This window comes from Gymnoscopelus microlampas (genome assembly GCF_963454915.1).
Source record: "Gymnoscopelus microlampas genome assembly, chromosome: 4".
Lineage (NCBI taxonomy): Eukaryota > Metazoa > Chordata > Actinopteri > Myctophiformes > Myctophidae > Gymnoscopelus > Gymnoscopelus microlampas.
The window spans coordinates 20,213,421-20,238,022 of NC_139941.1; the positions used below are offsets into that span (position 1 = coordinate 20,213,421).

General features: G+C 41.3%; 3 protein-coding genes across 3 annotated transcripts in view; 2 read left to right on the plus strand and 1 right to left on the minus strand.

Annotated features, from left to right (window-relative positions):
• Positions 1-1,438: 1,438 nt before the first annotated feature.
• On the plus strand, positions 1,439-6,583 carry LOC311044013 (cell division cycle protein 20 homolog B-like; the record flags this gene model as incomplete). Its single annotated transcript, XM_084055436.1, has 10 exons — positions 1,439-1,697; positions 2,110-2,204; positions 2,574-2,625; positions 2,882-2,998; positions 3,588-3,823; positions 4,195-4,289; positions 4,867-5,095; positions 5,417-5,542; positions 5,739-5,862; positions 6,226-6,583. 10 exons carry the CDS (start codon positions 1,439-1,441, stop codon positions 6,321-6,323), a joined length of 1,431 nt encoding a protein of 476 aa, XP_083911562.1. The 3' UTR covers positions 6,324-6,583.
• Positions 6,584-10,366: 3,783 nt separating this feature from the next.
• LOC311043813 (granzyme A-like) lies at positions 10,367-13,678 on the plus strand. Its single transcript, XM_084055182.1, has 5 exons — positions 10,367-10,428; positions 10,636-10,780; positions 10,992-11,130; positions 11,395-11,679; positions 13,489-13,678. The coding sequence occupies exons 1-5, from the start codon at positions 10,368-10,370 to the stop codon at positions 13,639-13,641; spliced, it is 783 nt and encodes a 260-aa protein (XP_083911308.1). The 5' UTR covers position 10,367; the 3' UTR covers positions 13,642-13,678.
• A 5,290-nt stretch (positions 13,679-18,968) lies between these two features.
• areg (amphiregulin) overlaps positions 18,969-24,602 on the minus strand; it is a 6,887-nt gene continuing 1,253 nt past the window's right edge. Inside the window, exons 2-6 of the mRNA XM_084054327.1 lie at positions 24,215-24,385; positions 23,202-23,454; positions 22,613-22,783; positions 21,183-21,279; positions 18,969-19,330 (exon numbers count right to left, since the gene is read on the minus strand). Coding sequence (XP_083910453.1) covers positions 21,186-21,279; positions 22,613-22,783; positions 23,202-23,454; positions 24,215-24,385 — 689 coding nt within the window. The 3' untranslated portion in view covers positions 18,969-19,330; positions 21,183-21,185. The remainder of the gene's footprint in view (positions 19,331-21,182; positions 21,280-22,612; positions 22,784-23,201; positions 23,455-24,214; positions 24,386-24,602) is intronic.

The window sequence follows — 24,602 nt, forward strand, 5'->3', positions numbered from 1 at the left end:
AAGCACTGTTGGGCGGATCAGACTGTTCATGCCAGGGTCAAATTTCACAAAAGGCCGAGACAAAATTAAGCGCAGTGGTGGTAAAACTAAGTAAAGTACATTTTTTACTTAAATAAAAGTGCCAATACCACCATGTAGAAACACTCCGTTACAAGTAAACGTCCGGTATTCAAAATGTACTTGAGTAAAAGTACAAAAGTATTGACGTTAAATAGGCCTACTAAAAGTAAACGTAGCCTACTCATTATGCTTAATGCATAATATAATATCCCATTTTACATGTTTCCAAATGTATACAAATACAAATCCTTTGAAAATAGCAGATCTACAAGCTCACAAGGCCTTGCAAAGCAACGCATCTTGTAGACACTGCTTGTAGATCGGCTATTTTCAAACAGTGAAATTGTGAAGTGGTTAATGTATGTTTTACAAAGTAATTGGTTACTAAAGTTTTCAAATAATTGTAGCAGAGTAAATGTACATGATTTTCCTCTGAGATGTAGTGGAGTAGAAGTAAAAGTACAGAAAATTGAAAATAGCCTACTGTAGCTGCCCCAGGTTCAACAAATGTCCACGCATCATACAGATGTCGTTTTCTGGTATTTATTCCATCATAACTCTCCAAACTCCTCCATACAGACACCATACAAGACACCATGAAAACTACAAAGAAATAAAACATACATTTGTTCAGTTGAATCCATAATCATTATGAAACAGTCCTCTGATTAGTCAGTCCACACAGGTGCATCCAATTATTGTCATCTTACAATGAAGTCTTCCAAACAAAGTTTAACTTGCAAATAACAATGCACACAACAATACATCACAAATCAATGAAAGGCACAGAATGCAATAAACATTTACCGTGTGCAGAACTTGAACCTTGTGCAGAACTATAGCAATTGTATCTCTCTCTCTCTGGAGTTTCTCAAGACGTGACCTCTCTGTGTCAGCTAGCTCTGCTTGCTTCTGACTTGATTGACAAGCTTCACTCTGACCATGTGACTCTGCCCAATTTACCATAAACCCTCCAAGCAATGGGCACAGCGTTTTACCTTAAATCTTGTACTATATAAACCTTTTTAATATATTTATTGTAACTTTTAGTACTAATTATTCATAATTAAATGAATCTTTTATCCTAGTGTGTACATGAACTTTACATAAACAAAACACATTTATTTATAATTATAACTGAAACCACTGTCTCTCCATATGGGACAGTTACACCTACCTACTCCAGTAAAGTAAAAAAAAATCCTCAAAGTTGTAGCTACTTAAGTACAGACTGTGTAGCCTACTTAGTAAAGCCTTTACTAGCCTACCTTTACTGTAAGATAACACTGATAAGGCGTAACACTCACAATTCAACATTTCAAGTTCACAACACCGACCCAACCACTGCTGTTGTTTCCCATGATCTATATTTCTCCTCATGTTTAATTCTCAGGCACATCATTATATCGGCACGCCTCAGACATCGTCATCATACAGGCGCTTCAAGAGTCGGATCGTGCGCAGGGGGCGCAGCAGCAGACAGTGGCCCGTTGCAAGTACCCCACTGGCCGCTGAGCGGCAGTATTTCCCCTTTCTTGAATTTGACGCTGTATGTCAGAGGCTGGCGTTAGATTCACCACCAGAGGGCGCTCCGACGTCGAATGCACTGCAAGGTGTAACAGAAGGAAGCATTCAAGGTATCTTGACATCATCAATCTCGCCAGCTTTGGGAATGTCGTGCATCAATCACACACATCACGACACACATTCCTGAAAGAGACTGAACTGTTTTTGTCCTTCTCTCTCTCTCTCTCTCTCTCTCTCTCTCTCTCTCTCTCTCTCTCTCTCTCTCTCTCTCTCTCTCTCTCTCTCTCTCTGCACCCCCTTCCCCATAAACACATATTTATCAAAAGTGGTGAAAGTGATTTTGTTATTATTTCATTGTATTCTCCAGCCCTTTGGTAAACAGAAAATTCATTTTCAGGCTGGGATACCAATTTTATATAAAGTTTTCTCTTAATAACACAAAACCATACATGCAAACTGTACACTTTGATAGAGTTGATGTGTTCAGATTATAACAGGCTTCATGACATTCTGGCACATCAGAAACACCGCTAGAGACTGGAGACACTGTCACACGAACAAACATTCCACCCTGCATCACCAGAAGCCTACCTGAAACAGGGACTTCCCGAGAACAGGTTGGTAAAGCTCACATATGTACTGATATAAAAGTGATTGCAATCCGGCCACTGTAGTTAAATTTAGTTCACCTGTGTTGTTTTTTTTAGTTTTTTAGAGGAATAACACATCACACGCATCTCCATTGTCAGCTAATTATAAATGTAAAGGGATTAACACAAAATACTAAATTATTTGCGTACATGAGAAGACTATGAAATGTAACTGGTTACAGAGTTGAGTTGCTTTTAGTAGACGTTTAAATTTGGCTTTCACAGAGAAAGCTGACTGCCTGAACACAATGCGACCAAAAGGTGCAGTACAAACAGAAACAGGACATAATCTGCAGAGGATTCATTTTAGCGCTTCCCATTCCTGATGTGTTGCAGGAATGGGTGTGGACAGATGCAGAACAGCAAAATGGAAATTCATCAAGCACTGGTACAATATGACATTTCTCTTTACTCTTCAGCCCAAATGATGATGATATAGCTGGTGTGTTATTGCTTAGTTAAAATATGACCCAATTAGAAGATTGTGTGTGTGTGTGTGTGTGTGTGTGTGTGTGTGTGTGTGTGTGTGTGTGTGTGTGTGTGTGTGTGTGTGTGTGTGTGTGTGTGTGTGTGCGTGCGTGCGTGCGTGCGTGCGTGCGTGCGTGCGTGCGTGTGTGTGCTCTGCTCATGATGTTTAATTACAGGCTGTGATGACATTGGAAGCAATGATGTGCGACCATTTGATGTGCTGAGCCGGGATGATGTGAATCCACGGCAGACAGTGATGAAGATGGCTGCACCAACATTGCTGAACGACTACTGTATGAGAACAAGTGCAATATCCATTATTACGATGATCTTAATTTGAAACTGAAAGTAAATACTGTATACAGTACACAGTAAAATACTCTGAGAACCATTGATGAGGATTTTACTGTGTACAATGTACATAATATGCATCCAGTACACAAATGATACCGTGTGTATGGGTTTCAAGTTTACACATCACGCATTACGATTTGTTCATTTAATCTGCAACGGGATACAGCATTATTAGATAACCAGCTAAATTAATCAGGCCCTTTCAGTTAAGTCAGACATAGGGTTTTAGTGTATGATGTCATTCAAACAAAAACATATACGTTTATACATATATACATATGTTTTAGAGAACATGATTGAATAATAATCCTAGCTAGTTTGAATGTCTGACACTACTGCATATTAATGTATTAGTTTCTTTACTGGCCATCTAAGCAAGGGTTTCATTCTGATTCAACCCTCTTGTCTCACTGCATGTGCAACAGGAACGCTCACTCCCTCTAAATTCCCTCTAAAATTAAGGTGACAGACCCACTCCTCTATAGGATACTGATTTCTTGGTCTCATTTCCCATCTCTTCCATTACAGACACCAACCTTCTAAGCTGCAGTTCTAATGGTACGATAGCATTAGCTCTGGGGTCCTCTGTTTACCTTTGGAATTCAGAAACCTGCTCCCTGGAGGGACATTTGCATCCAAGACCACCACTGCTCACCTTGGCACAACCAGGCCGCTCATGTCATCAGAGGCAACTCATCTCATCTCTTTGCTGGAGTGGAGATGGGAGAGTTCTCAGCATTGGAACCAGGCAAGGGGAGATACAGGTAACGGCTTATGGGGTTTAACCACTTTAAACCCTATATAGTTTGTTGGCCGGAGTCCCCCAGGGGTCTATTTGTGGTCCCCTCCTTTTTGTTTCTCTACACCAAATCTCGTCACTGGAAAAAGCTGAACAACACGTCGCAACACGATGTAGATCTGCTATTTTCGGCTAATGGTCTCTTATTTTTGCAGAATGTTCACCTATTATGACATGGCCAGAATAGGGACGCTACGATTCATGTGGTTAAATAAATTAAGAAAATGGATGGTCATACTTTTGTAGTTTATGGTTCTCACAAGCATAAAAGGTTGTGGTGAATGCGTTTGAATATATCGAACAATGGTCTGTGTTTTTTTTGTTTTTTTTTGACAGTTATGGGACATGGAACAAAAGAGCAGAGTGAGATGTCTGCAGTCACATGTGGCTGTGGTGGGCTCTCTTTCCTGGAAACAACACTTACTGAGCAGGTGCTAGTGTGTGTGTGTGTGTGTGTGTGTGTGTGTGTGTGTGTGTGTGTGTGTGTGTGTGTGTGTGTGTGTGTGTGTGTGCGTGTGCGTGTGCGTGTGCGTGTGCATTTGCATGTGTGTGCATGTGATAAAGAGAAAGCGGCAGACAAGGAAAGTGTAATGGAGAGGATTGGTTTAAAAATGGGGGGGGGGGTTATTTCACTCTGGGAGTGATTTTGATTAGTTTTATTGTGCAATGATTGCCATTAAAACCTGCTTTTGTTTTATGCCCCTGAAAAATATAATGATTTAACCTTCTTAAAGGAAATTATACACAGTATATCAGTGTTAATTGAACTCAGAGCGTAAATGTTACAGGTTCATTTAGGTCAATTTGTACACTCTCCAAGTTAAATGGAGGATTGTACTGTGTATGTAGGGCCTACTAACAGGGGTTCTCAAACATTCACATGCCATGGACCCCCTATTAGCCATTGTCTCGGGCTGCGGCGCTCCTATTGTTAGATGGCTTTTAAAATACAAAATAGTGAAAATATATTTTTGAAAATGTTTGCATTTTTGTTTCCCAATGTGACAGTGGTTCTGTTCTTGGACACATCCATCACCACGACTCCCGGGCCCCTAAACCTTTGGTAGGTATGGCTGTTCAGGATGGGGGGGTGTGCAGTCTGGAGTGGTCACCAGGAGACCAGTGGCTGGCCAGTGGCTCCACAGACGGCATCCTCAGCATCTGGGACAGAGACATCGCAGGACACACAAGGGCACATCAGCCAGTCGCCACAATGAAACAACCCAGTGCTGTTAAGGTCAGTTATTATAGTGTTTCATAATATAGTATAATGGAATATGATGATGAAATGACAGTGTACATATATGATCATTTAAAAAATATATTTATAGTTTTTGCACACCTACAAAGTAATGTAGGAGAAGACCAAGCATTGGCCCAAACTTCAAATGCAAAACAAAAATATATACTTTAATGGGAATCTAACAATGGTCTAGACGTTCTATTAGACCTTCATCGGGTTATCTGTGTGTGTGTGTGTGTGTGTGTGTGTGTGTGTGTGTGTGTGTGTGTGTGTGTGTGTGTGTGTGTGTGTGTGTGTGTGTGTGTGTGAGAAAAGGCAATGGGATGGTGTCCATGGCAGAGACAGCTGGTTGCTACAGGAGGGGGATGGAGAGATGGAGATCTGAGGATCTGGGACATCCAATCAGGGACCTGCATGACATCAGCCCACACAAATTCACAGGTGCCTAAATACCATATGACTAGGAATGAAAATGAAAATGATGATGATGATGATGATTATAAGGATTGGTCTTTCTTTACCATACAGCTCATTATAATACACATAGTCTGACCCAACTGTCCAGCTTATTTGTAAGAACTGATATAAACACTGGCGCATTGAAAAAAAGTACTTAAGTAACTAACTGTAATTGCAGATCTGTTCCCTACTGTGGGCTGAAAAGAAGAGGGCCCTGTTTACAGGCCATGGTGTACCCCATCACGATATCACCTGCTGGACCTGGGACTTCCCTTCCCTCAGCCAGAGCTACCAGTTGGCAGGTAAGAGACAGAAATACCTACAAACTGACTATTGTTTCTCTTTTTTTGGGTGGTGATGGTGGGGTGGGGTGGGGTGGGGGTTGGTAAGAAGAAACGTGCCTGCATATATGTCATAAACACAAGTACAAATGCTCATTTTAAAACCACTGTAACAGCGCTCTTAACAGAAGTGGGACAATCAAACATGAGTAGGGAATCTCGCTAAGTCTCAGTTTGATGTGCACAAATGTCTTCATCGCTAACCGATCGGAAAACCTTAGTCAGACCAAGACCCCGTTATTGCACCCTTTTTCACTTCTTCGTCTGGGAAATACAACATCTGAATGTCACCTAACCAAAACTATTCATTTTGTGTTTTTTCAGGTCACTCACAGCGTGTGCTGCACTTGGCCTTGAGTCCCTGTGGAACTAAGATCATCTCTGCAGGAGCTGACTGCCGTGTGCACATCTGGGACTTGTAAAGCTTTCTGTAAAGAATTTCTGCACTGGACCCTGAATACAAATACTGAATACTGTTATCATTGATTTAAACCTTTGTTAAACTGTTGTCTGCACCGCCTCTCTCTCACATGTTGAAAATGTCAGTGTGTGTATGTATTTAGGCTTGTATGTGGTATATTTCCACTTCCCACGGTCTTAACACAGACGACAGACCTGAAATGAATTGCATGTGGTCATGACAGGACCACCACCCCCTCCCCCATTGACAGGAAAGGGAAACCATGAGAGAGCAGTGCTGCCAAATTCAAACACATTCTGTCTGTAATAATGCCACAGTGCCTTGAAGGTCTGGTGGTTTATGTGACTCAAACAGGCACAGCTGAATGCTCACAGGTGGAGGTTGAAATAGTGCTGACTCGAGAGCTGCTCTCTTAATTGTGCAAATTTGGGCCAGTTTATGTCACTCAGTGGAACTGGTATGCAAATCATAATGGATGACTTGCTTGCTGCAACAACTTGACGTGAATGTTTACTGGAAGACCACCCATTTCCACTGAAAAAAAAATGCAAGCCACAGAAACCAAGCCCCCCCATTCCTTTGTTATAAAATATGAAATGATGTAGAGATGAGTCACCATCGGGAGGTTAAAGCTTCAGCTTAGACACGTCAAAGTCTCCAGTGGGTTTTCATGACAATAGCTTAATCATATTTACGGGGGCTGCTGGCTGGGAGTTGCTTACATACAAGATTTAAACCATAACCTTTATCAAGCAGCATTATATTATGTTTTCACCTTGACAGCCAGAGAAATTGGGTGTTTTGATTTTGCAGTCATGACAAAACAGTAGCAACAAACATAATGCAATAAATTTGTCATGGTTAATTACTGGACATTACAACCCAGTAACAAAAATGTTTTGCACAGTTTTGATTACTTTAATAAATATTTATCATCTGTTTGTATGTGCCACAAGTTGTGGTTTAGTATGTCTCTCTACTAGGTCACCCTGGGACGAGCACTCATCGTGTCTCCAGTCCTCGATCCACCTCCCTTCTGGTTAGCTCTGAGAATGTACCTGTGACCTTTTAAATAGGTCTGCAGTGCACACACATACTGTACTACGTGAGCTTCCATTATGGTCCATGGTAGTCAACACTCCACCTTAGTTATCTCATACAGGCAGCAAGGACAAGTCGAAGAGCAAGAGCATACCAAAAAGGCAGTTCACAGATGTTTTTTAAAATATGTTTTGTTCTGAGGCTTTTCTATAAGAACATACTGTATACACAGAAAAGACTGAACATGCAAGAAAACTATTGCAGTTGCTATAATGTAGTATGTATATAATGTAAATAATTTGGTAAAGATCCTTTTTGGTAATTATCCTTAAGTGATCGATCATAGGTCATTAAAATTATAATAAAAGCTGTATTGTTTGATAGTAGCTTGACATTGCCCTTTGGAACCTATTTTGGAGGTTATTTCCTTCCTTTTTGTGATTTCATTTCATTCCTTCTCCTCTGTCTCCACTTGAAACTCAATACATAATCAAAGTTCAATGAACAATCATGATGCAATGACATACACACTTGCCCAGGGTAGCAGGTGTTAAGAGGAATTACACTGTTCTTTTTCTATCCCTGCATATAAAATCTCAACATATTCAACTTGTAGGCACTTACTCAAAGCTTCAAACACTGACTTCAAGTTCAAGTTCAAGTTCAGTTCAAGTATTTATTTGCCATTTCAAAACAAGTTTGATAGGAAATTGTATTGGTGCTTCCTCTCACATACAAGACAACACAATAAACAACAGCACAAAGACAAGAACAAAAAGAGACACAAGAAACAGAACCAAACCAGGACCAAGCTGCAGCTTTGGCACATGTATACAGTACAGACAGTAGAAGAAACTGCTTCGCACTGGTCGATGCGCCGTAACGGGCGCATTGACGGTGCCTGTTTCATAGATTATACACACTGTATGCAACTAATATTGTATATAAATTATTTGCAAATTGAAAGGGGGAGAAGTATCCTGTCCAAAGGCCAAACCCCAGCAATATTTGTGCCACACCGGTGCGTGTGCGTGCATGCCTAGTACTAGTTTTTCAGGTCACTCGCAGCTTGCACTTGGCCTCGAATCTCTGTGGATCTAAGATCGTCTCTGGAGCTGACTGGGACATGTTGATCTTGAAAACAGAATTTCTCCACTGGGCCACTGAAGTGTATTCACTGCAGTGAATAATCATTGAATCAAAGTTTTGAAAATGGTGATTAAAATGTGTGTGTAGGTGGTAGGTGTACACCTTTCCTGTTACAGTTTTTCTCGAATGTCAGAACACATTTCTGGAAACTGCCCTCCGTTTTCACTAAACTCTAAACACAAAACACTTTTCTCAAGCTAGCTCCACAAAAACTCGCATTCTCTTTGCAAAACCAAACTCTCACTCCAAAACCCAAACTTTCACCACAAAACTGTTGCTCCTATGGCCAAATCAAAACTTTGACAACAAAATCGTCCTCGCAGCTTGCAAAAATGTAAACACTATTGGGTATCAATCACACACTTCAATAAAAATTGAAAACACAATGTTCAGGGTGTGATGTTCTATATATCCCATCATCTGTATAGTAATCACATCTGTATAGTAATCAATAGTAAGTCACAGATTATTTTTGGGGGAATTGAATCCCATTTATTGATGACAACTAATGGGGAAATACAGTACAAAATAAAACATGTCAAAAATTCTTGTATTCTTGTAAAGAGGTACTGTATATTGTGCAAGGTCACACGACTGCAATCATGGGGTTTGTGCGGGGGCCTGTGCGGGGGCCTGTGCGGGGGCCTGTGCATCACGTCGTCGGGCGGGGTCCTTGGCCTGCTCCTCCTCCTCCTCCTCTGTGTATTCCACCTCTGACACGAACTCTGCCTCTGTCCATTGTGTTGCTGTTTGGCACCCAGCAAACTGTGCATTCTAAACTGGCCTATATAGGTGTTGTCACATCAGTGGCAGGTGTCTTCAATTTTGAGTCACCGTGTTTAAGCAATGACACCTGTGCCTTCGTTGTGTTCAACTTTTGATGACTGAGTCTACCATTTTGCATCATGTGAGCAAAATGAGTTCAGTGAATGACAATGTGTTCATATTGTTGTGCAACGTGTGTTTTAGCAAGTGCGAAAGTGTTTAGACTAAGTGCAAATGTGTTTAGAGTTCTGCAACGTGTGTTTTGGCAAATGCCAATGTGTTCAGAGTTTTGTGAAATCGGAGATTGAGGTGAAATGTGTTTATAGTTAAGCCAACTGGGGGCCTGATTTATTAAATGTGTTTAGGCAACTGGTCATTGTGCTCAGAGATCTAGAAATTGTGCTTTAGCAATCGAGAAAAACTGTACAGTACAGTATTACCACAAGACAGAGACCCACCCTCCCCTATTTGACAGGATTCACAGGAAAGAGAAACGACAAAGGATTCTGCAGAAGTAAGACGTATGTGAGGCACCTAAAGCCTTGCAAAGGATCATGAGTTACTATTTGAGGAACATCAATGCGCGTGCGCGTGTGTGTGTGTGTGTGTGTGTGTGCGCGCGCGCGCGCGTGTGTGTGTGTGTGTGTGTGTGTGAGTGAGTGTGTGTGTGCCTATCTGTGTGGGCGTGTGTATTTGTGTGTATGTGTGTGTGTATGTGTGTGTGTATACAGTATGTGTGTGTGTGTGTGTGTGTGTGTGTGTGTGTGTGTGTGTGTGTGTGTGTGTGTGTGTGTGTGTGTGTGTGTGTGTGTGTGTGTGTGTGTGTGTGTGTGTGTGTGTGTGTGTGTGTGTGTGTGTGTGTGTGTGTGTGTGTGTGTGTGTGTGTGTGTGTGTGTGTGTGTGTGTGTGTGTGTGTGTGTGTGTGTGTGTGTGTGTGTGTGTGTGTGTGTGTCATTAATGCACGAATGTCTCACCACACGTGGTCAAAATGAAACCACATCCTCTGAACTGAACATATAAAGAAGCGTGTGTGCATCAAAGCATGTCTCAGATCTGCACATTGACGTGGTTTCACATCACAGAGGGAGATATGACCTGCACAACAGTTATCAGTGTTATGACCTATTTTATGGTCCTCTACCTCCAATCAAGTAAGTATTTTATATTCTATATTGACGTTATTTATTGTGTGATTTATTTGCTTTATTTGCTTTGTCCATATGTCACTGCTCTTTTTTCAATCATGCTTTTACAAAAAAATAAAAAGCAGCTGGCAACTTGAAATTCACTTGTGATTGATCATCAATCAATAGTTGATTTTATTGTTCAACAGATAATCATGATATTTTGTCCTATAGGTTATTGTGCAGAGATAATTGGGGGCAGAGAGGTAAAGCCTCACTCCTTGCCTCACATGGCCCTTCTGGAGGACAGCAAGGGGCCTGCTTGTGGAGGAACCTTGATCAGTCCAAAATGGGTCTTGACTGCTGCTCACTGTACTAAGTAAGACTCTTATGTCATTTGTTAAGATTGCTGATGCCCCAAAATTGCATTATGTCAGTGTGTAAAAGTGAGCAAATAGACAAGGTATTTGTGTGATGTTGTGTGTGGTGTTGGTTATGCATGATGTGAGTAGTAGAACCTCTGCATGTTGTTGATGTTGGTTTGTTGCAATGTATCCTATAATAGAATGCTGTGTGGCATTATTTTACAGAATTGTGAAGGTGCTTCTGGGGGTGCATTCCATCAAAAACCAGGAAAAGGATTCCTGGGAAACCCGAACGGTCAAACTCCATGTTCCTCATCCCTGCTTTGATATCCCAACAAAGGAAAATGACCTCATGCTGTTGAAGGTAAAGTGATGATGATTGCTGAGATTACTTAATTAAAATGATAAGGCTTTTCCACATCTACAAACAGACGGTGACCTTCATCAGGTTATCTTGGTAATGAAAATCTGATGAAGGTCTCTGGACTGAAATGCGTTTCCTATTAAAACTTTATTTTTGCATTGGAAGACTGTGTGCAGGAGCTTTTCTTAGGCATTCTGTCTTGATTAAAAACATCCGGCTGTGGGGGAAAATCTGATGTAGAAGTTATGTTCTTTCTTTTTTCAGCTTGATAAATCGGTAAAGAAGACAAAGACAATCAATTATCTAGCAGTACCTAAAACTCTCCCGGACCCTTCAGCAGGCTCCACCTGTATGGTGGCTGGATGGGGTAGGACAATCAGGTGGACAATGAACAAATCCAAGATGTCTGATGTTTTGATGTCTGTCAATGTGACTGTCATTGACAGAGCGAAGTGTAACTCACCTGAATATTACAACTCTACCCCTGTCATCACGGGCAACATGATATGTGCTGGTTCAGTGGATACAAACATTGTCGATGCATGTGAGGTAACGACACTGACAATTGTTGTTATATTTTTTTCAAATTATTGGTTATTTATTGTAATTGAGTATGCAAATGTGATGTGGGTTCAAAATGTAAAGCTGATCTCTTTCTGTGAGCCTCGCAGTTAAGTTAAGTTAAATCAAGGTGAAAATGTATTTAACTTATTATTGGCACTACTTATTGGGAGATGTAAATGTCTGCACACTAGAAAATTGCCCCAGAGCAATTGCAGGATTGAAACCACAACAGGTGATGTTTTGTTGACTCTTTTTCAGACCAGGTGACATCACATTTTTCTACTGTATATTTGTCTCCGCCAGGCCGAAGGCGTGTCTGAGACAGAGACTGAGTATGTTTTGCCCCCTGTCCGTCTGTCCGCCCGCGCGCGCGTGTGTCCGTCCGTCCGTCCGTCCGTCCGTCCGTCCGTCTGTGAACAGCTAATCTCTGGCACTGTTGGTCCGATCGACGTGAAACTGTGCACACACTAAACCAAACATCATGCTAATCGGCACAAAGTATCTCTATAGTCATGTGATCAACACAGATCTGTCCGATTTTTCATATTCCATCCTGATTGGCTAAGATTGCCTTCCAAAGTTTGCAGGAGTGGTCCGTTTTGAACAAAATGCCTCAAATCATGAACGCAGCGTGCTATTGCCGTGAAACTTTGCACACACATTCCCACTAGGCCAAGGAAGAAATGCCACTCAAAAATAACAGGCCGATTCGCGTTTTAACATATGACTGGACCGATCAGCGTGAAACTTTGCACGCACACTCCCTAGAGGCCAAGGAAAAACCTCTGCCCTGCATTTTTCCCATCAGCCTTTTATAGTGCCAACAGGAGGCCGACTGTTGCAAAACACAGATTTTGTCAAAACATCAGCAAATCGGTACACATTATCGCTCATGTGATCAAGACGGATCTGTCAGATATTTCATATTTCATCCTGATTGGCTAAGATTGGCATCTAAAATTTGCAGGAGTGGCCCGTTTTGAACAAAATGCCTCAAATCATGAATGCGGTGTTTGATTGCAGTGAAACTTTACATGTACATCCCCACTGGGCCGAGGAAACAATGCCACCCTTTTCACATTAGCCTATTATAGCGGCACTAGGAGGCCGATCTTTGCAAAATATTTGTTTTATATTACTCCTACACATTTTGTCCAAACATGTGATCAAGACGGATCTGGATGTTTTTATAGTCAATCTGTTTGGCTAAGATTGGCATCTAAAGTTTGCAGAAGTGGCACGCTTTGAAAAAAATGCCTCAAATCATGAATGCAGCATCCGATTGCCATGAAAGTTCACACACGCCTGTTTTAGCGCCACCAGGAGGCCGAGTTTTGCAACCTGACCTGGCAGAGACCTGTGCTCCAAGGAGAACGTTTTTTTTAGATCTTAGTTCTTTTTCTAGTTCTCAGCGTTTCTCTCAACACCTATTATTTAATGGAAGATAAGAACGCTCGAGCAACACGGACAGTTTAGGGCAGGCCTTTTATTTAGTACGGTGCAGGTAACAAGTAGACTGACGTTTCGGTCTTTCGACCCTCCTCAGAGTCGAAAGACCGAAACGTCAGTCTACTTGTTACCTGTACCGTACTAAATAAAAGGCCTAAACTGTCCGTTTTGCTACAGCGTTCTTCTCTTCTGCTATTATTATCCCCGGACTGGCCGTTTAAGGCTGAGGCGCAACGGCAGAATCCCTTTGACCTATTATTTAATGTTTGGATGTGTGTGTTATCACACAACTTCTGCTTGGAACTGCATGTGAAGTAATTGTGCTGTCTGTCTTCCTTCCTATAGGGCGATTCCGGTGGTCCGCTGCTGTGCAATGGTGTGTTGGTAGGTGTTACTTCTTTTGGCCCTCCAAAATGTGGTCAGAAGAACAAACCAGGAGTGTATTCATTTCTTTCTAAAAAACACATCAACTGGATAAAAAAAACTATTAAAGAATAAGACTTATGAGCAGTTACAAGAATTTCACTATCCTTCAATGTTGACAGTAAAATCTTCAGTATTAATTTTATTATGAGAGTGTAGAAATGTAAACTCTCAGAGATACAAATGTCTAACAGAATTGTACTGTGAGCCACTGCAACAGCTGTATTGTAAGTGCATGTGTTGATAAAAAAAACTTGAACATTGAGCAGTGTTGGTATGGAAGTTACTCTGAAAGCACAGTTTTACAATCTACCAATTACTTCACATGGTTAAACATATTGTGTGATAATTTACTAACAAATAAAATCTTCCTGCATTGTGTGGAACCAAATATGTACAGTGTAGGTGGTGAAAAGTTGAGGGTGAAAAGTTGAGGGTGAAGAGAGGTTGATGAAAAAGAATAGCTTATTGAAAAGGCAGCTGTTTTGGATATAGAACTAAACTGGATATCTGTAAGAGTGGTCTTAACCATGAGTTTGAAATAAGACCGTTCTTGTATGGAAATGGTCACTTTTTTTTTTTTTTTTTTTTTAAAGATATTTTTGGGGCTTTTTCTGGCTTTTTTTTTAGAGGAAAGTAGGCTGACAGGAAATGGGAGAGAGATAGGGAGATGACACACAGCAAAGGTCGTCGGGATCAGTCGAACCCGCGACATACTGTAAGACTGGATTACCGGCAGCTCATGATTGATACTTATATGTAATTAACATTCTACCCTGTTTCAACAATCATAGAACACCAGCTTAAATGCAAAGACTGTATTTGGTTACTGATACTCCAAAAACCATTCACTGACAAGTTGTCGACAGTTATGAATGGGGACATTGTCCACTGGGAAAAGACAGTTGTGTGTTCAAGGACACTTTGGATGGGGTGACTGCAGCCACAGCTGGAAGTGTGAATACAGCTTCTACATTTGTTTTCCTAGTTTTATTGAGTGACTAAAATTAATAACTGTCTTTATCCTCTGTGATGTTATGAAGGGAAAGTAAGGAAAGTGCTACTGTGCTTCTATGTACTGTCACCTACTAAAATCTATCAATCAATCAACAAAAAGAAAAGACCCTGTACTACTACTACCCATGCAAGCACATGTCTAACCATAATTCCATTGGAATACAAAAACTCTGACTAAACACAAATGAAAACAAAAGGTACGTTATTGTGGCCTCCTGGTGGCGCTATAATAGGCCAATGTGAAAAGGGTGCCATTTCTTCTTAGGCCTTTCACGGCAATCGGACACTGCATTCATGATTTGAGGCTTTTGTTTCAAAATTGTGTTTTGCTAAGATTAGACCTGCTGGTGGCGCTATAACAGGCCAATGTGAAAAGGGTGGCATTTCTTCCTCGGCCTAGTGGGAATGTGCGTGTGAAATTTCACGGAAATCGCAAGCTGCGTTCATGATTTGAGGCATTTTGTTCAAAACGGACCAATCCTGCAAACTTTGGAAGCCAACCTTAGCCAATGAGGAAGGAATATGGAAAATCGGACAGATCCGTGTTGATCACATGACTACAGAGATAATGTGTACCGATTTGCATGACGTTTGGATAAAATCTGTAGGAGTAAATGGGTTTTGCACAAATCGGCCTCCTGGTGGCGCTATAACAGGGCTATATGAAAAATGTGGGGCAGAGGTTCTGAATTAGCATCCAGGGAGTGTGTGTGCACAGTTTCGGAGCGAGCGGGCCAACTGTGTCGGAGATTAGCTGTTCACAGACGGACACACGGACGGACGGACACACACACACGGACACACACACACACACACACACACACACACACACACACACACACACACACACACGGACGGACGGGGGGTAAAACATACTCTCTCGCCATGCCTTCGGCCTGGCGGAGACAACATTAATTCAGATTAATATAATATTTAATGAAACTCGAGGAAATAATACTTGTGACCATCCTTGACTCACCATATCACCTGATACAGTTAAACTACTTATAGATGATCATGCAATAATGTGTTGCCCCGGCATTTCGCCGTCTGTAGCACTAGCAGGATCTTTCAGAACATTATGGATTTGCACAAAGCCTGTGTAATGCTGCACCATATTGGATGTGTGTAATATGTCACCATCAAACTGTAAAATATATACGTTGTCAAACTTAAACCAACAACTTTCTATGAGTAAAACGTAATAATAGCTTCCTGCACTCTCAAGTGTCACCTCTGCTGTAGTTTTTAACCTCTTAAATCCTACTTAGTTGACCATATTCCCCTCCTATTTTCTTCTATCCCGAGAATAGGGATGATAGGGTTCATTTAGTTGTTGCCTTGTAGCTGTTTAGGTCTCCATTATCAAGACAGGAAAAGTGCATTGGCCTTTTTACACACCCACTGATTTCATGGGATTGGCTGAGCCGCAAATGTGGCTTTCTGCCTGAATAACATTGTGGTTGGTATGTGAAAGCATCTTTGTGATGGAGCTATCAACTAATAATTCAATTCATAGGTGATCTTGGGATCGCGGGAATGAACCATTCTTTGAACTAGGAACTTTGGGTGGATTTATTCCCTGCACCACAGAAGAGACAAGCAAATGGTTTGTGTTACTGACATGTCCTTCCTTCTTGCCACCGTGCGTCTTCATGGACACACAGTAACCTAAGTGCTTTTGAAACCATCAGCACCACGCCCATAATAATTATTGTGGGACAATTTGTGCACGAGTGCGAGCGTGTGTGAGTGTGAGCGTGTGTGTGTGTGTGTGTGTGTGTTGTTTGATATTTGATCAATATTACAGTTGTGAGGGTCACGCTATTGTAAATGTTTACCTTGACTGCATCGCCTGCGTATGTGTTTGATGGGCCGAACTATGCGGCCTCGCCTTTTCCACATTCACTAGCCACATAACACCACACTCCTTTAGCCACACTCATACCTCTACCTACCAACAATTGCAGCAATGTTTATGAGAACTAAAAATAGCTGTAGCATAACAGCTTAAAGGTTAAAATGAGTCCCAGCTTTATTTACAAGATACATGCATATGTACCAAAACTGAACACGTGCTGTCTTGTGAGCGAGTTATTCCTTGGAACTTTCTTCATGGTGCAGCCATCTAACTTGCTTGTGAGCTAAAATGTGATACTTGAAAATATCTGTCACACCAATGCCAACACTTAGAGTTGAAAGCTGTAAAATTAAGGCAAACGATTATAGATATTATAAAAGGCTAATAGATCAGAACTAAATTGTAATGTAAATGCGAAAGCTTGCTAGCTCTTATCTTCCTTTTGTTAACTATGGCATCACACACATGTGTTATCATGTAACACAAGAGGAACAAGTTAAATTAACAAACAAGCCGCCAAACAATCTAAAACATAAGGATGAGAAGTGGCATGGCAGTAGCAAGGTGGCTTACAGAAGCAATGAAGCAATGAATGGCAAAATTGGCTATGTTTATTTATGATATAGCCAAAGCTGTGAGTATTAGGTCAATGACATGTTTAAACCTATATAGTCCTTTAAGGACTTAGATTTTACTGTGCCAGCACAGTGGTCTCACGAGAAGAGTCAACAGGTAGACTATGAGGTCTGTGGAGGTTGGATAGGATTGGCCAAGATAGAAAGGTAATCTTTATTGTATTGTCTTTACAGTACGTGTCAGCTTTATTTACGGATAATGCTGCAACAACTAGTTAATCAGCTTCTTACATCATTAGAGTCTAGTGGCTATAGTTAGAATAGACTGTTATTTTTGGAGACCAAATTATGTGGCGAATATGAAGCCACTTTCATGTGAACCACTTGTATGCAACTGGGTCTTTTGTGTATAACTATGCAGTGATATAATGGAGGTGTTTGCTTGCATTCCTCTGTGCATTATGAATGGTTGGGCTGCCTTTTATGAGTTCTATTCTACACTGTTGGCCTGAGCTTTCTAACAATGACTAGGTGTGTGTGTGTGTGTGTGTGTGTGTGTGCGCGTGCGTGCGTGCGTGCGTGCGTGCGTGCGTGCGTGCGTGCGTGCGTGCGTGCGTGTGTGAGTGAGAGAGAGAGAGAGAGAGAGAGAAAATAACCCCCCACCCTTTCTCCCAGTTCAAATACCTCTCTATTTGTACCCATTCATAAAAACTAGGTAGAATGTCACTGCTTCAATCAAAACACTTCAGCACCATGGCAACACATAACTACAGTAGGTGTCTGTGTTTACATACAGCAGACAGAAGATAAGAACTGAGATTAAAAGTACAACATTTTTGTTTATTATTATTTTATTTGTATTTAACTAGACAGTCGTCCTAATGTTAGCAATAATCATGAAATAATTTATGGTGTAACTGTAACACTAAATATGAACAAATAGGTATTCCATTCATTTAATTGTCGTCAATAGCCTCTGTATGTAGTATGTAGCCCCAGGTTTCCAGAAAGTGGCATATCCGTTTCCTGCTCCAGTTCATTTTCCCATTTCTTTACCTCGGCAGCAGATTTGAACCAGAAACACATATGTCGCCTTCGTGTGTTTCCAGCTCAAATCGGCTGTCGAGCATGAGACAATTAACTGGAACAGGAAACGAGTATGACACCTTCTGGAAACCCTGGACTACGGGTATACACAGAGCCTATTTATTGTCTGCGCTCTCTATTTGAGTCTTTATCAGTGAGATAACAGATCTTATCAGACTTGTGTGCCTTGTCTTAAGGCTATTAAAACATTTCTCTCGATACTGCATTTATTAGTTTAAGATAGACAAACAGCAACTGAGACTGCACCAACAACATGTTTCGATGTTTACATAGCCTCAACAGTCTGCAATTTGCGACGTGCGATACACCATTTTGAAGTTCTTATGTTGGTGTCTAAAGAGCTTCATCCCATTGTGTCAATGTGTTACGTTTCTTGCGTGATGTCACCAAGAGTTCTGTGAAGTTATCTCACTGCAAAGTTATTCTTGGCCTCTGCACAGTAAAATACTAATTTAACTCTTCATAAGGAAGGGTCGATTTGGTTGTAGTTGGACTGCTCACTCAGGGTTAGGTTAACACTCAGGATTGCACAGTGTACTCTGCATTTTACGTCTGTGTTTGGCCTCAATGCTGCTGTGTTTGTACTGTATGAGCAGCCGACAGTGGTATGAGATGTGTCGACAGAAAAGAATGTAAACACATAACCCATGCAGTGTCCACATGACACACACACACACACACACACACACACACACACACACACACACACACACACACACACACACACACACACACACACACACACACACACACACACACACACACACACACACACACACACACACACACACACATTCAAAGCATTCAAAGCTTTCAAAGTACAAAAGACACCAACAATCACGTGCTTTATCTAACACTGAGAGACTTTAATGGTGATCAAATTCCATGCTCTTTCCAGCGTGACATAATGAGAGTAAAACTCTGACCTATAACAACGACAACAGCAGTGAAATAAATAAAATCTAAGCATATACAGTAATGGTACATCAGTGGAGACAACGTTCAACGTCATCTTCAAACCATGACAATGGTCCGACATGCATACAGTACACTATATCAGCAATAAATAATGTCACTCAAATAAATTACATTCTATGCGAGTTCTGGGCAGCGTTTCTGCACAGAGTCTAGAGCAGTGGCAGGTGGGCTGGTCATTCTCCTTCTTGCAGGATTGTAGCTTCATTCCATCTTTAGGTTGCATGGCCTGGGTGAGGAGAGACAGGGAAGCATGTCATTTAAGCACTTAAATCCCTTATTCTTAGTAAATTGTACTTGGCATGACCAGACTAATATTTTGCAATGGCAGATTCGTCTGCTTTCCAGGCTATACTTGGACCGTTTTTTTTCCAGTCTATACCAAAATAGCCGATCTACAAGCTCACAATGCGTCCCAACGTGACACGTTGAGTTTGTAGATCTGCTATTTTTTGCAAAAGTTCCCCCCAGAATAGGCATGCTCGGGTTCAAGTGGTTAAACAATTAAGCCACGTTTTTCACGAGTAGTGAAAAAAGGCGTCGCAGTGGTGAACCCTAGGGTTCATGTTGTTTAAGTTGTAAAACTTTACTATGGTTAATTTTTTACAGGATTGCGTGCAAAACGCGTTTAAGCATAACGAAATACAGTCACATCGTAGATATAAAAGTATTAGATAGGTCATAAGCACCCTGTTTATAGGCGGCTTGGTATTGCTATGGATAGGCCTACCATAAAACAAAAATGTCATGGAGGTCTCAATGGATTGATTACTTCCTCTGCCGTGTTTGACACGGAAGCACTGAGTTTGCTATGAGTGGAAATGTCCATTCTATTTATTTCTATGAATGACATACTGTATATTGCAAAGTTCTGGTGTTCATTGTCAAGCAGTAGATTTGTTTTCATGGTTCAAGTTAGGTTCACTCATTATTTCACGTACTGTATGAAAGAAGTGGCAAATGTTCTCAAGTAAAAAGGATACATTTGCTTTGTGATTGAATGGAGTGAAAAACATACTGTGAGGCTGAGGTAACAGAGCTGAATAAGGCTGACCCCAAGATACTTGACTAAAGTAAAAGTAAGCATTAAAGCACTTCAAAGCTTTAGAGCACTTCAGTTACTTTACTTAATTTGAACAGAGATTTTGAAGAAATCTTGAAATCTAAAGCCAATATTGTTGACTCCATTCAGGCCTTGTTTTGTAGCCATCCAGTGGAAAAACAAGTGGAAAAGGTTGATTGTTTTTGAGAAAATTACTTACAATGATGAAACAATGTCTATATTTTGTTCACATTCAAGTGTTGTAATATTTACGTGGGTAACCAGACAGGCTTTCCTAAGGGCGGAACCTATAATTCAGTGACAGGTATGCTATGAAGAGAATGTTGAGTAGCCACATTGTTTTGCTTAAGGCTATAGGTTTTTCTGTCTGTGGGCTACATTGACTGGAGTGTATACACGTGATGTCTGAGTGCATGCCTGTTTGTTTGTTTGTGTGTGTGTATGTGTGTGTCCGTGCGTGCGTGCGTGCATGTGTGTATGTACAGTATGTGCAAGAGAGAGTGTGAGGCCTGACCACATACTGTATGTTCACCTCCTTACTATAAGTGGAGTAATTGGGTGCCTGAGGTTGCACACGTGTACATTATTTAAGAGCTGTTATTGTGCAGCATTATGTCCGTAGAAACATGGGTGAATCACTGTGAATGTTCAGTGTGCACTAGCATGGTGTAGATGAGACTAATTCAGTCTAATCCATCTTGAAGGGACTTCCTCTTCATGTGGCGCAATCCTTTCCATTCAATAACAAAAACACAACGTGCGCTTTTACTCTAGTGCCTCTGCCCCCTCGCTCCTGTCTGGCATCACATTCATGTCTAGTGACTGACACCAACACCTATTAGTAGGATATTTTAATGACCTAATTTGAGATGTTTCATCATATACAGTGTGTAAAAACAGATTACACGTCTATTTTTACACCGGCCGTCTCACAGCATCCTGTGCGTGTTCCGTGAGCACGTGTACAGTCTTTGTACAGTTTAACTGGGCTAAAGAGCGTAATTAGGATGACACGCACCGTTCACACCATGACATCGTTGACGGGCTTCTGGAGCTTCTCCTCTTCCGTTCCTGTGCCCAGATAAGCTGCCATGAAGTTCTTATGTGTCCTGTAACTGAAAGCAGAGACAAGTATGATTTAGATGATCATGTATGATCAAAATATCGTTTCAAGGTATTGCAACATTGAAACAGGACACGGCTACAGGACACCTATATATATCACCTTGAATTATGGTTTTGCCGTTCATAAATTGTATGACTGAAAGTAGAAATATTACAAGCGGTGTCCTGTTTCAATGTTGCAATACCTTGAAACGACACTTACACCGTCCAAGCCCCAGATTTTCTTACTGATCATTCCATATCTCTTGATTATATTTGCTTTCACCTGGACTATTGACTTTGTTCGGTATTCAGACATGACTCAAGATGCAATGTGGTTACTGATTGATTTAGACTTGAGAATATGTATGACCTGTAGGCTGTAGCTACATTTACAGCAAGCCCTTTCAAATAACATAGAATACAGACTGAGGTTATAAAGGTAACATTTCAGTAAACATGATAAAATACACACATACTAGACTAAGTAGAGTATTATTCATTTACATTTATATTAAACCTACTGAGTTTTCTAAGCCACTAATAAAGACACCAGCAGGCTAAAAGAAACATCGGTAGACGATCATTCCGATGAGATACTATTTGAGGTATTTGTGCAAGTTAAGCACATCAAAGTACCGAATGTTTGGTCAACCACTAGGAAAACGTAAAGCTTTAACAGTTCATTAACTCTTCCCAGTGAGGTCAATGAGCAATCGTTGAGTACAGGGTGTGTTTGGGTGTGTTATATGCTTTAGGATGTGTCAGTGTGTCCGGATGCCAAGAAGTGTTTGAGGGCAGGATGTTGGCTTTTCATGTGGAGCATGTGTCGGGGGGAGTGGATGGTCAACGTCATGCACACAGTAGGTACGTAGGTAACCACATGAACCCTGTCATCCCAGTTCTGGGCACGTCATATAGACGAACATTCGGCACAAATAGGCAAACGTTTGGTGAAAATAGGTGAACATTCTGTGAAAATAAGTCACGTTCATGCACATAGGTTCTTACTTAAGCAACTGTCAAGTTAAGTTGCAATAGTCTGCTTCGACAAAAGATTCTTAAACGGTAGGTAATTTTTTATACCAAGCCAAGCTGCAAGTCTGGTCTCAATATTGTCAAAGAGAATGGGTAACCCACAGTGGAGCATGGGCTACTTTTGGTTGGTGGTTTTGGCTTGGTTTTGTGTGCGTGTGTGTGTGTGTGTGTGTGTGTGTGTGTGTGTGTGTGTGTGTGTGTGTGTGTGTGTGTGTGTGTGTGTGTGTGTGTGTGTGTGTGTGTGTGTGTGTGTGTGTGTGTGTGTGTGTGTGTGTGTGTGTGTGTGCGTGTGTGTTAAACACTCACTGTGCACATGTCATGAGTAGGATGGCAGTGCAGCTGATAATCGACAGGACTACAGCAATGACCACCAAGATTGTCTGCACCACCTCGGCTCCGCCTGCTTCCTCTTCATCGCCGTTCTTCGTCTCCAACAGCTGGATCCCACAGCGCTCGCCGTCATAACCCTTCATGCAGCTGGAGAGGAAACAGGTGGGTAAGACCAATAAGTTGATTAGTGAGTTACTCTATCAGATTGATCACGTAGGAAGGGTCAATCTGGAAAACAAACATCTACCACTCATCCCAAGTAGATTTCTCCCCCGGGGATATTAGGCTTCTGTACTTCAGGCAGTGCTACTCTGCTACAGTATATTCACCCACCCCTCTGACCTGCACCTGAAATACGATCCCGGACGAACACCCAATGTTGGATACGCATGGGAACCCAAACATGTACCGCCCATCCAAAGGGGAACCCCCTCCCTGGCATGGCTACTCTACTACTTTCAGGTTGAAACAGCAATGGGCAATAGCAAAACGTTACTATAAATTTAAATAAAATCCATTGATAATGTTAGCACTGAATATGACTCATGCTGTGGCCTGTACTCACACACACACTGGTTCCTGCAGGCCTTCCATGTATTTACAGAAGCCATGGATACAGTAGCTTAGATGGGTAGTGCCACAAGGATCCTCTGTGGTGGTGTAGACCGACGTGAGGCCAGTGGTGTGTCCGCTGGTGTGTCCGCTGGTGTAGTATGTGTGCTCTGGGTTGAAGGCAGTGGTGGCTTGGTTCCTGAGTCTGTTCCTCCTCTTGCCCTTGCCCTTCTTCTTCTTCGGCCCATCTCTACTGTGGTGTGTCCCTGTCGAAGGAGGAACAGTTAGAGGAGATGTTTACAGCTACATCTGGAGTGTTCGTGTAAAAATTGAACCCTAACGGTCCATTTTAGGCTCACTCTCAAGCTACCACTCGATTTTATTGTGTGGACGGGAGAAGGTTGGACATTCTTTCAGGCATACAATTATGGGAGGTTATTGAGAGGTTTTACGTATATTACTGTTGGGTTCAATGACAAAAGAGGTCCTGAGTATTAGTCGATAAATAAGGCAGCAAATGGAATTAATTGATGTTGCTGTTTCTACATTCAATCCTATGATTATTCACACTTCATGGTCTGAATTGAACCAATAAAACTGCAGTTTAATGTTTACTGTAATTGAGAGAATTGAGAATTTAACAGGACTGGATTAACTACATGATCCTTCTGTCTATAGTTTTTGTATAGGAGTATATCAGTTGAAATTGTCAATGGCAATTTACATTGAGATGTTTCTAAAGTCCTCTTAGAAGTCCTTCTCAATTAGCTTCTCAATTCAAAGGTTGCTTTCACACTATTATACAGTATGAGGTATTTTTTAACACAATTTGGCAATCTGTCACAATGACGATTGGCTAGATTCAAATACATTTAAGAAATTGTCTGGTGGATAGTTTCAGTCTAGCTTTTAGTTTAGTTTTGTTCTGATAGTTAAATACTGTAGTGCGTGATCTCCCGGAATAAAAGGAAATGGAAGATTCAAAGAAAGTTGTTTAGTTGAAGAGAGTTTGCTTCAGTGTCTTACCGTGAGATGAGGAGATGTCGGCTCCACCTGAAAGGTCGTCGTCCACTTCCAGCTCCTCATCGTCACTCAGAGAAATATGGAGGCCCTCTCCAGAGGCCGGACCTCCAGTCACACGGCTCAGTCCGCTGGAGAATGTGACCTCAGATCCCAAGACTCCAGCAGCACTGAAAGCTAAAACCACATCAACCACAAATCACTCATAGTACAAAGAATAGGAAATAAACTAGAGTCAGAAAATCAGAGAAGATGAAGATGACGTCAAACTCAACAGAAACTACTCTCAATTTATTTAAATGTGTATGTTTTACTACATGGCATTTCTCCGTGGCCATGAACAAAATATCCCCAAAAGCCAGAAACCTGAAGCATGACCCGAGTATCTCATCAA

Excerpts from the sequence above, each read along its gene's own strand:
- LOC311043813 (XM_084055182.1), top strand. The coding sequence starts at position 10,368 with ATGACCTGCACAACAGTTATCAGTGTTATGACCTATTTTATGGTCCTC. Across the intron at positions 11,131-11,394 it reads ATGACCTCATGCTGTTGAAG|CTTGATAAATCGGTAAAGAA; the intron begins GTAAAGTGATGA and ends TTCTTTTTTCAG. Across the intron at positions 11,680-13,488 it reads ACATTGTCGATGCATGTGAG|GGCGATTCCGGTGGTCCGCT; the intron begins GTAACGACACTG and ends TCCTTCCTATAG.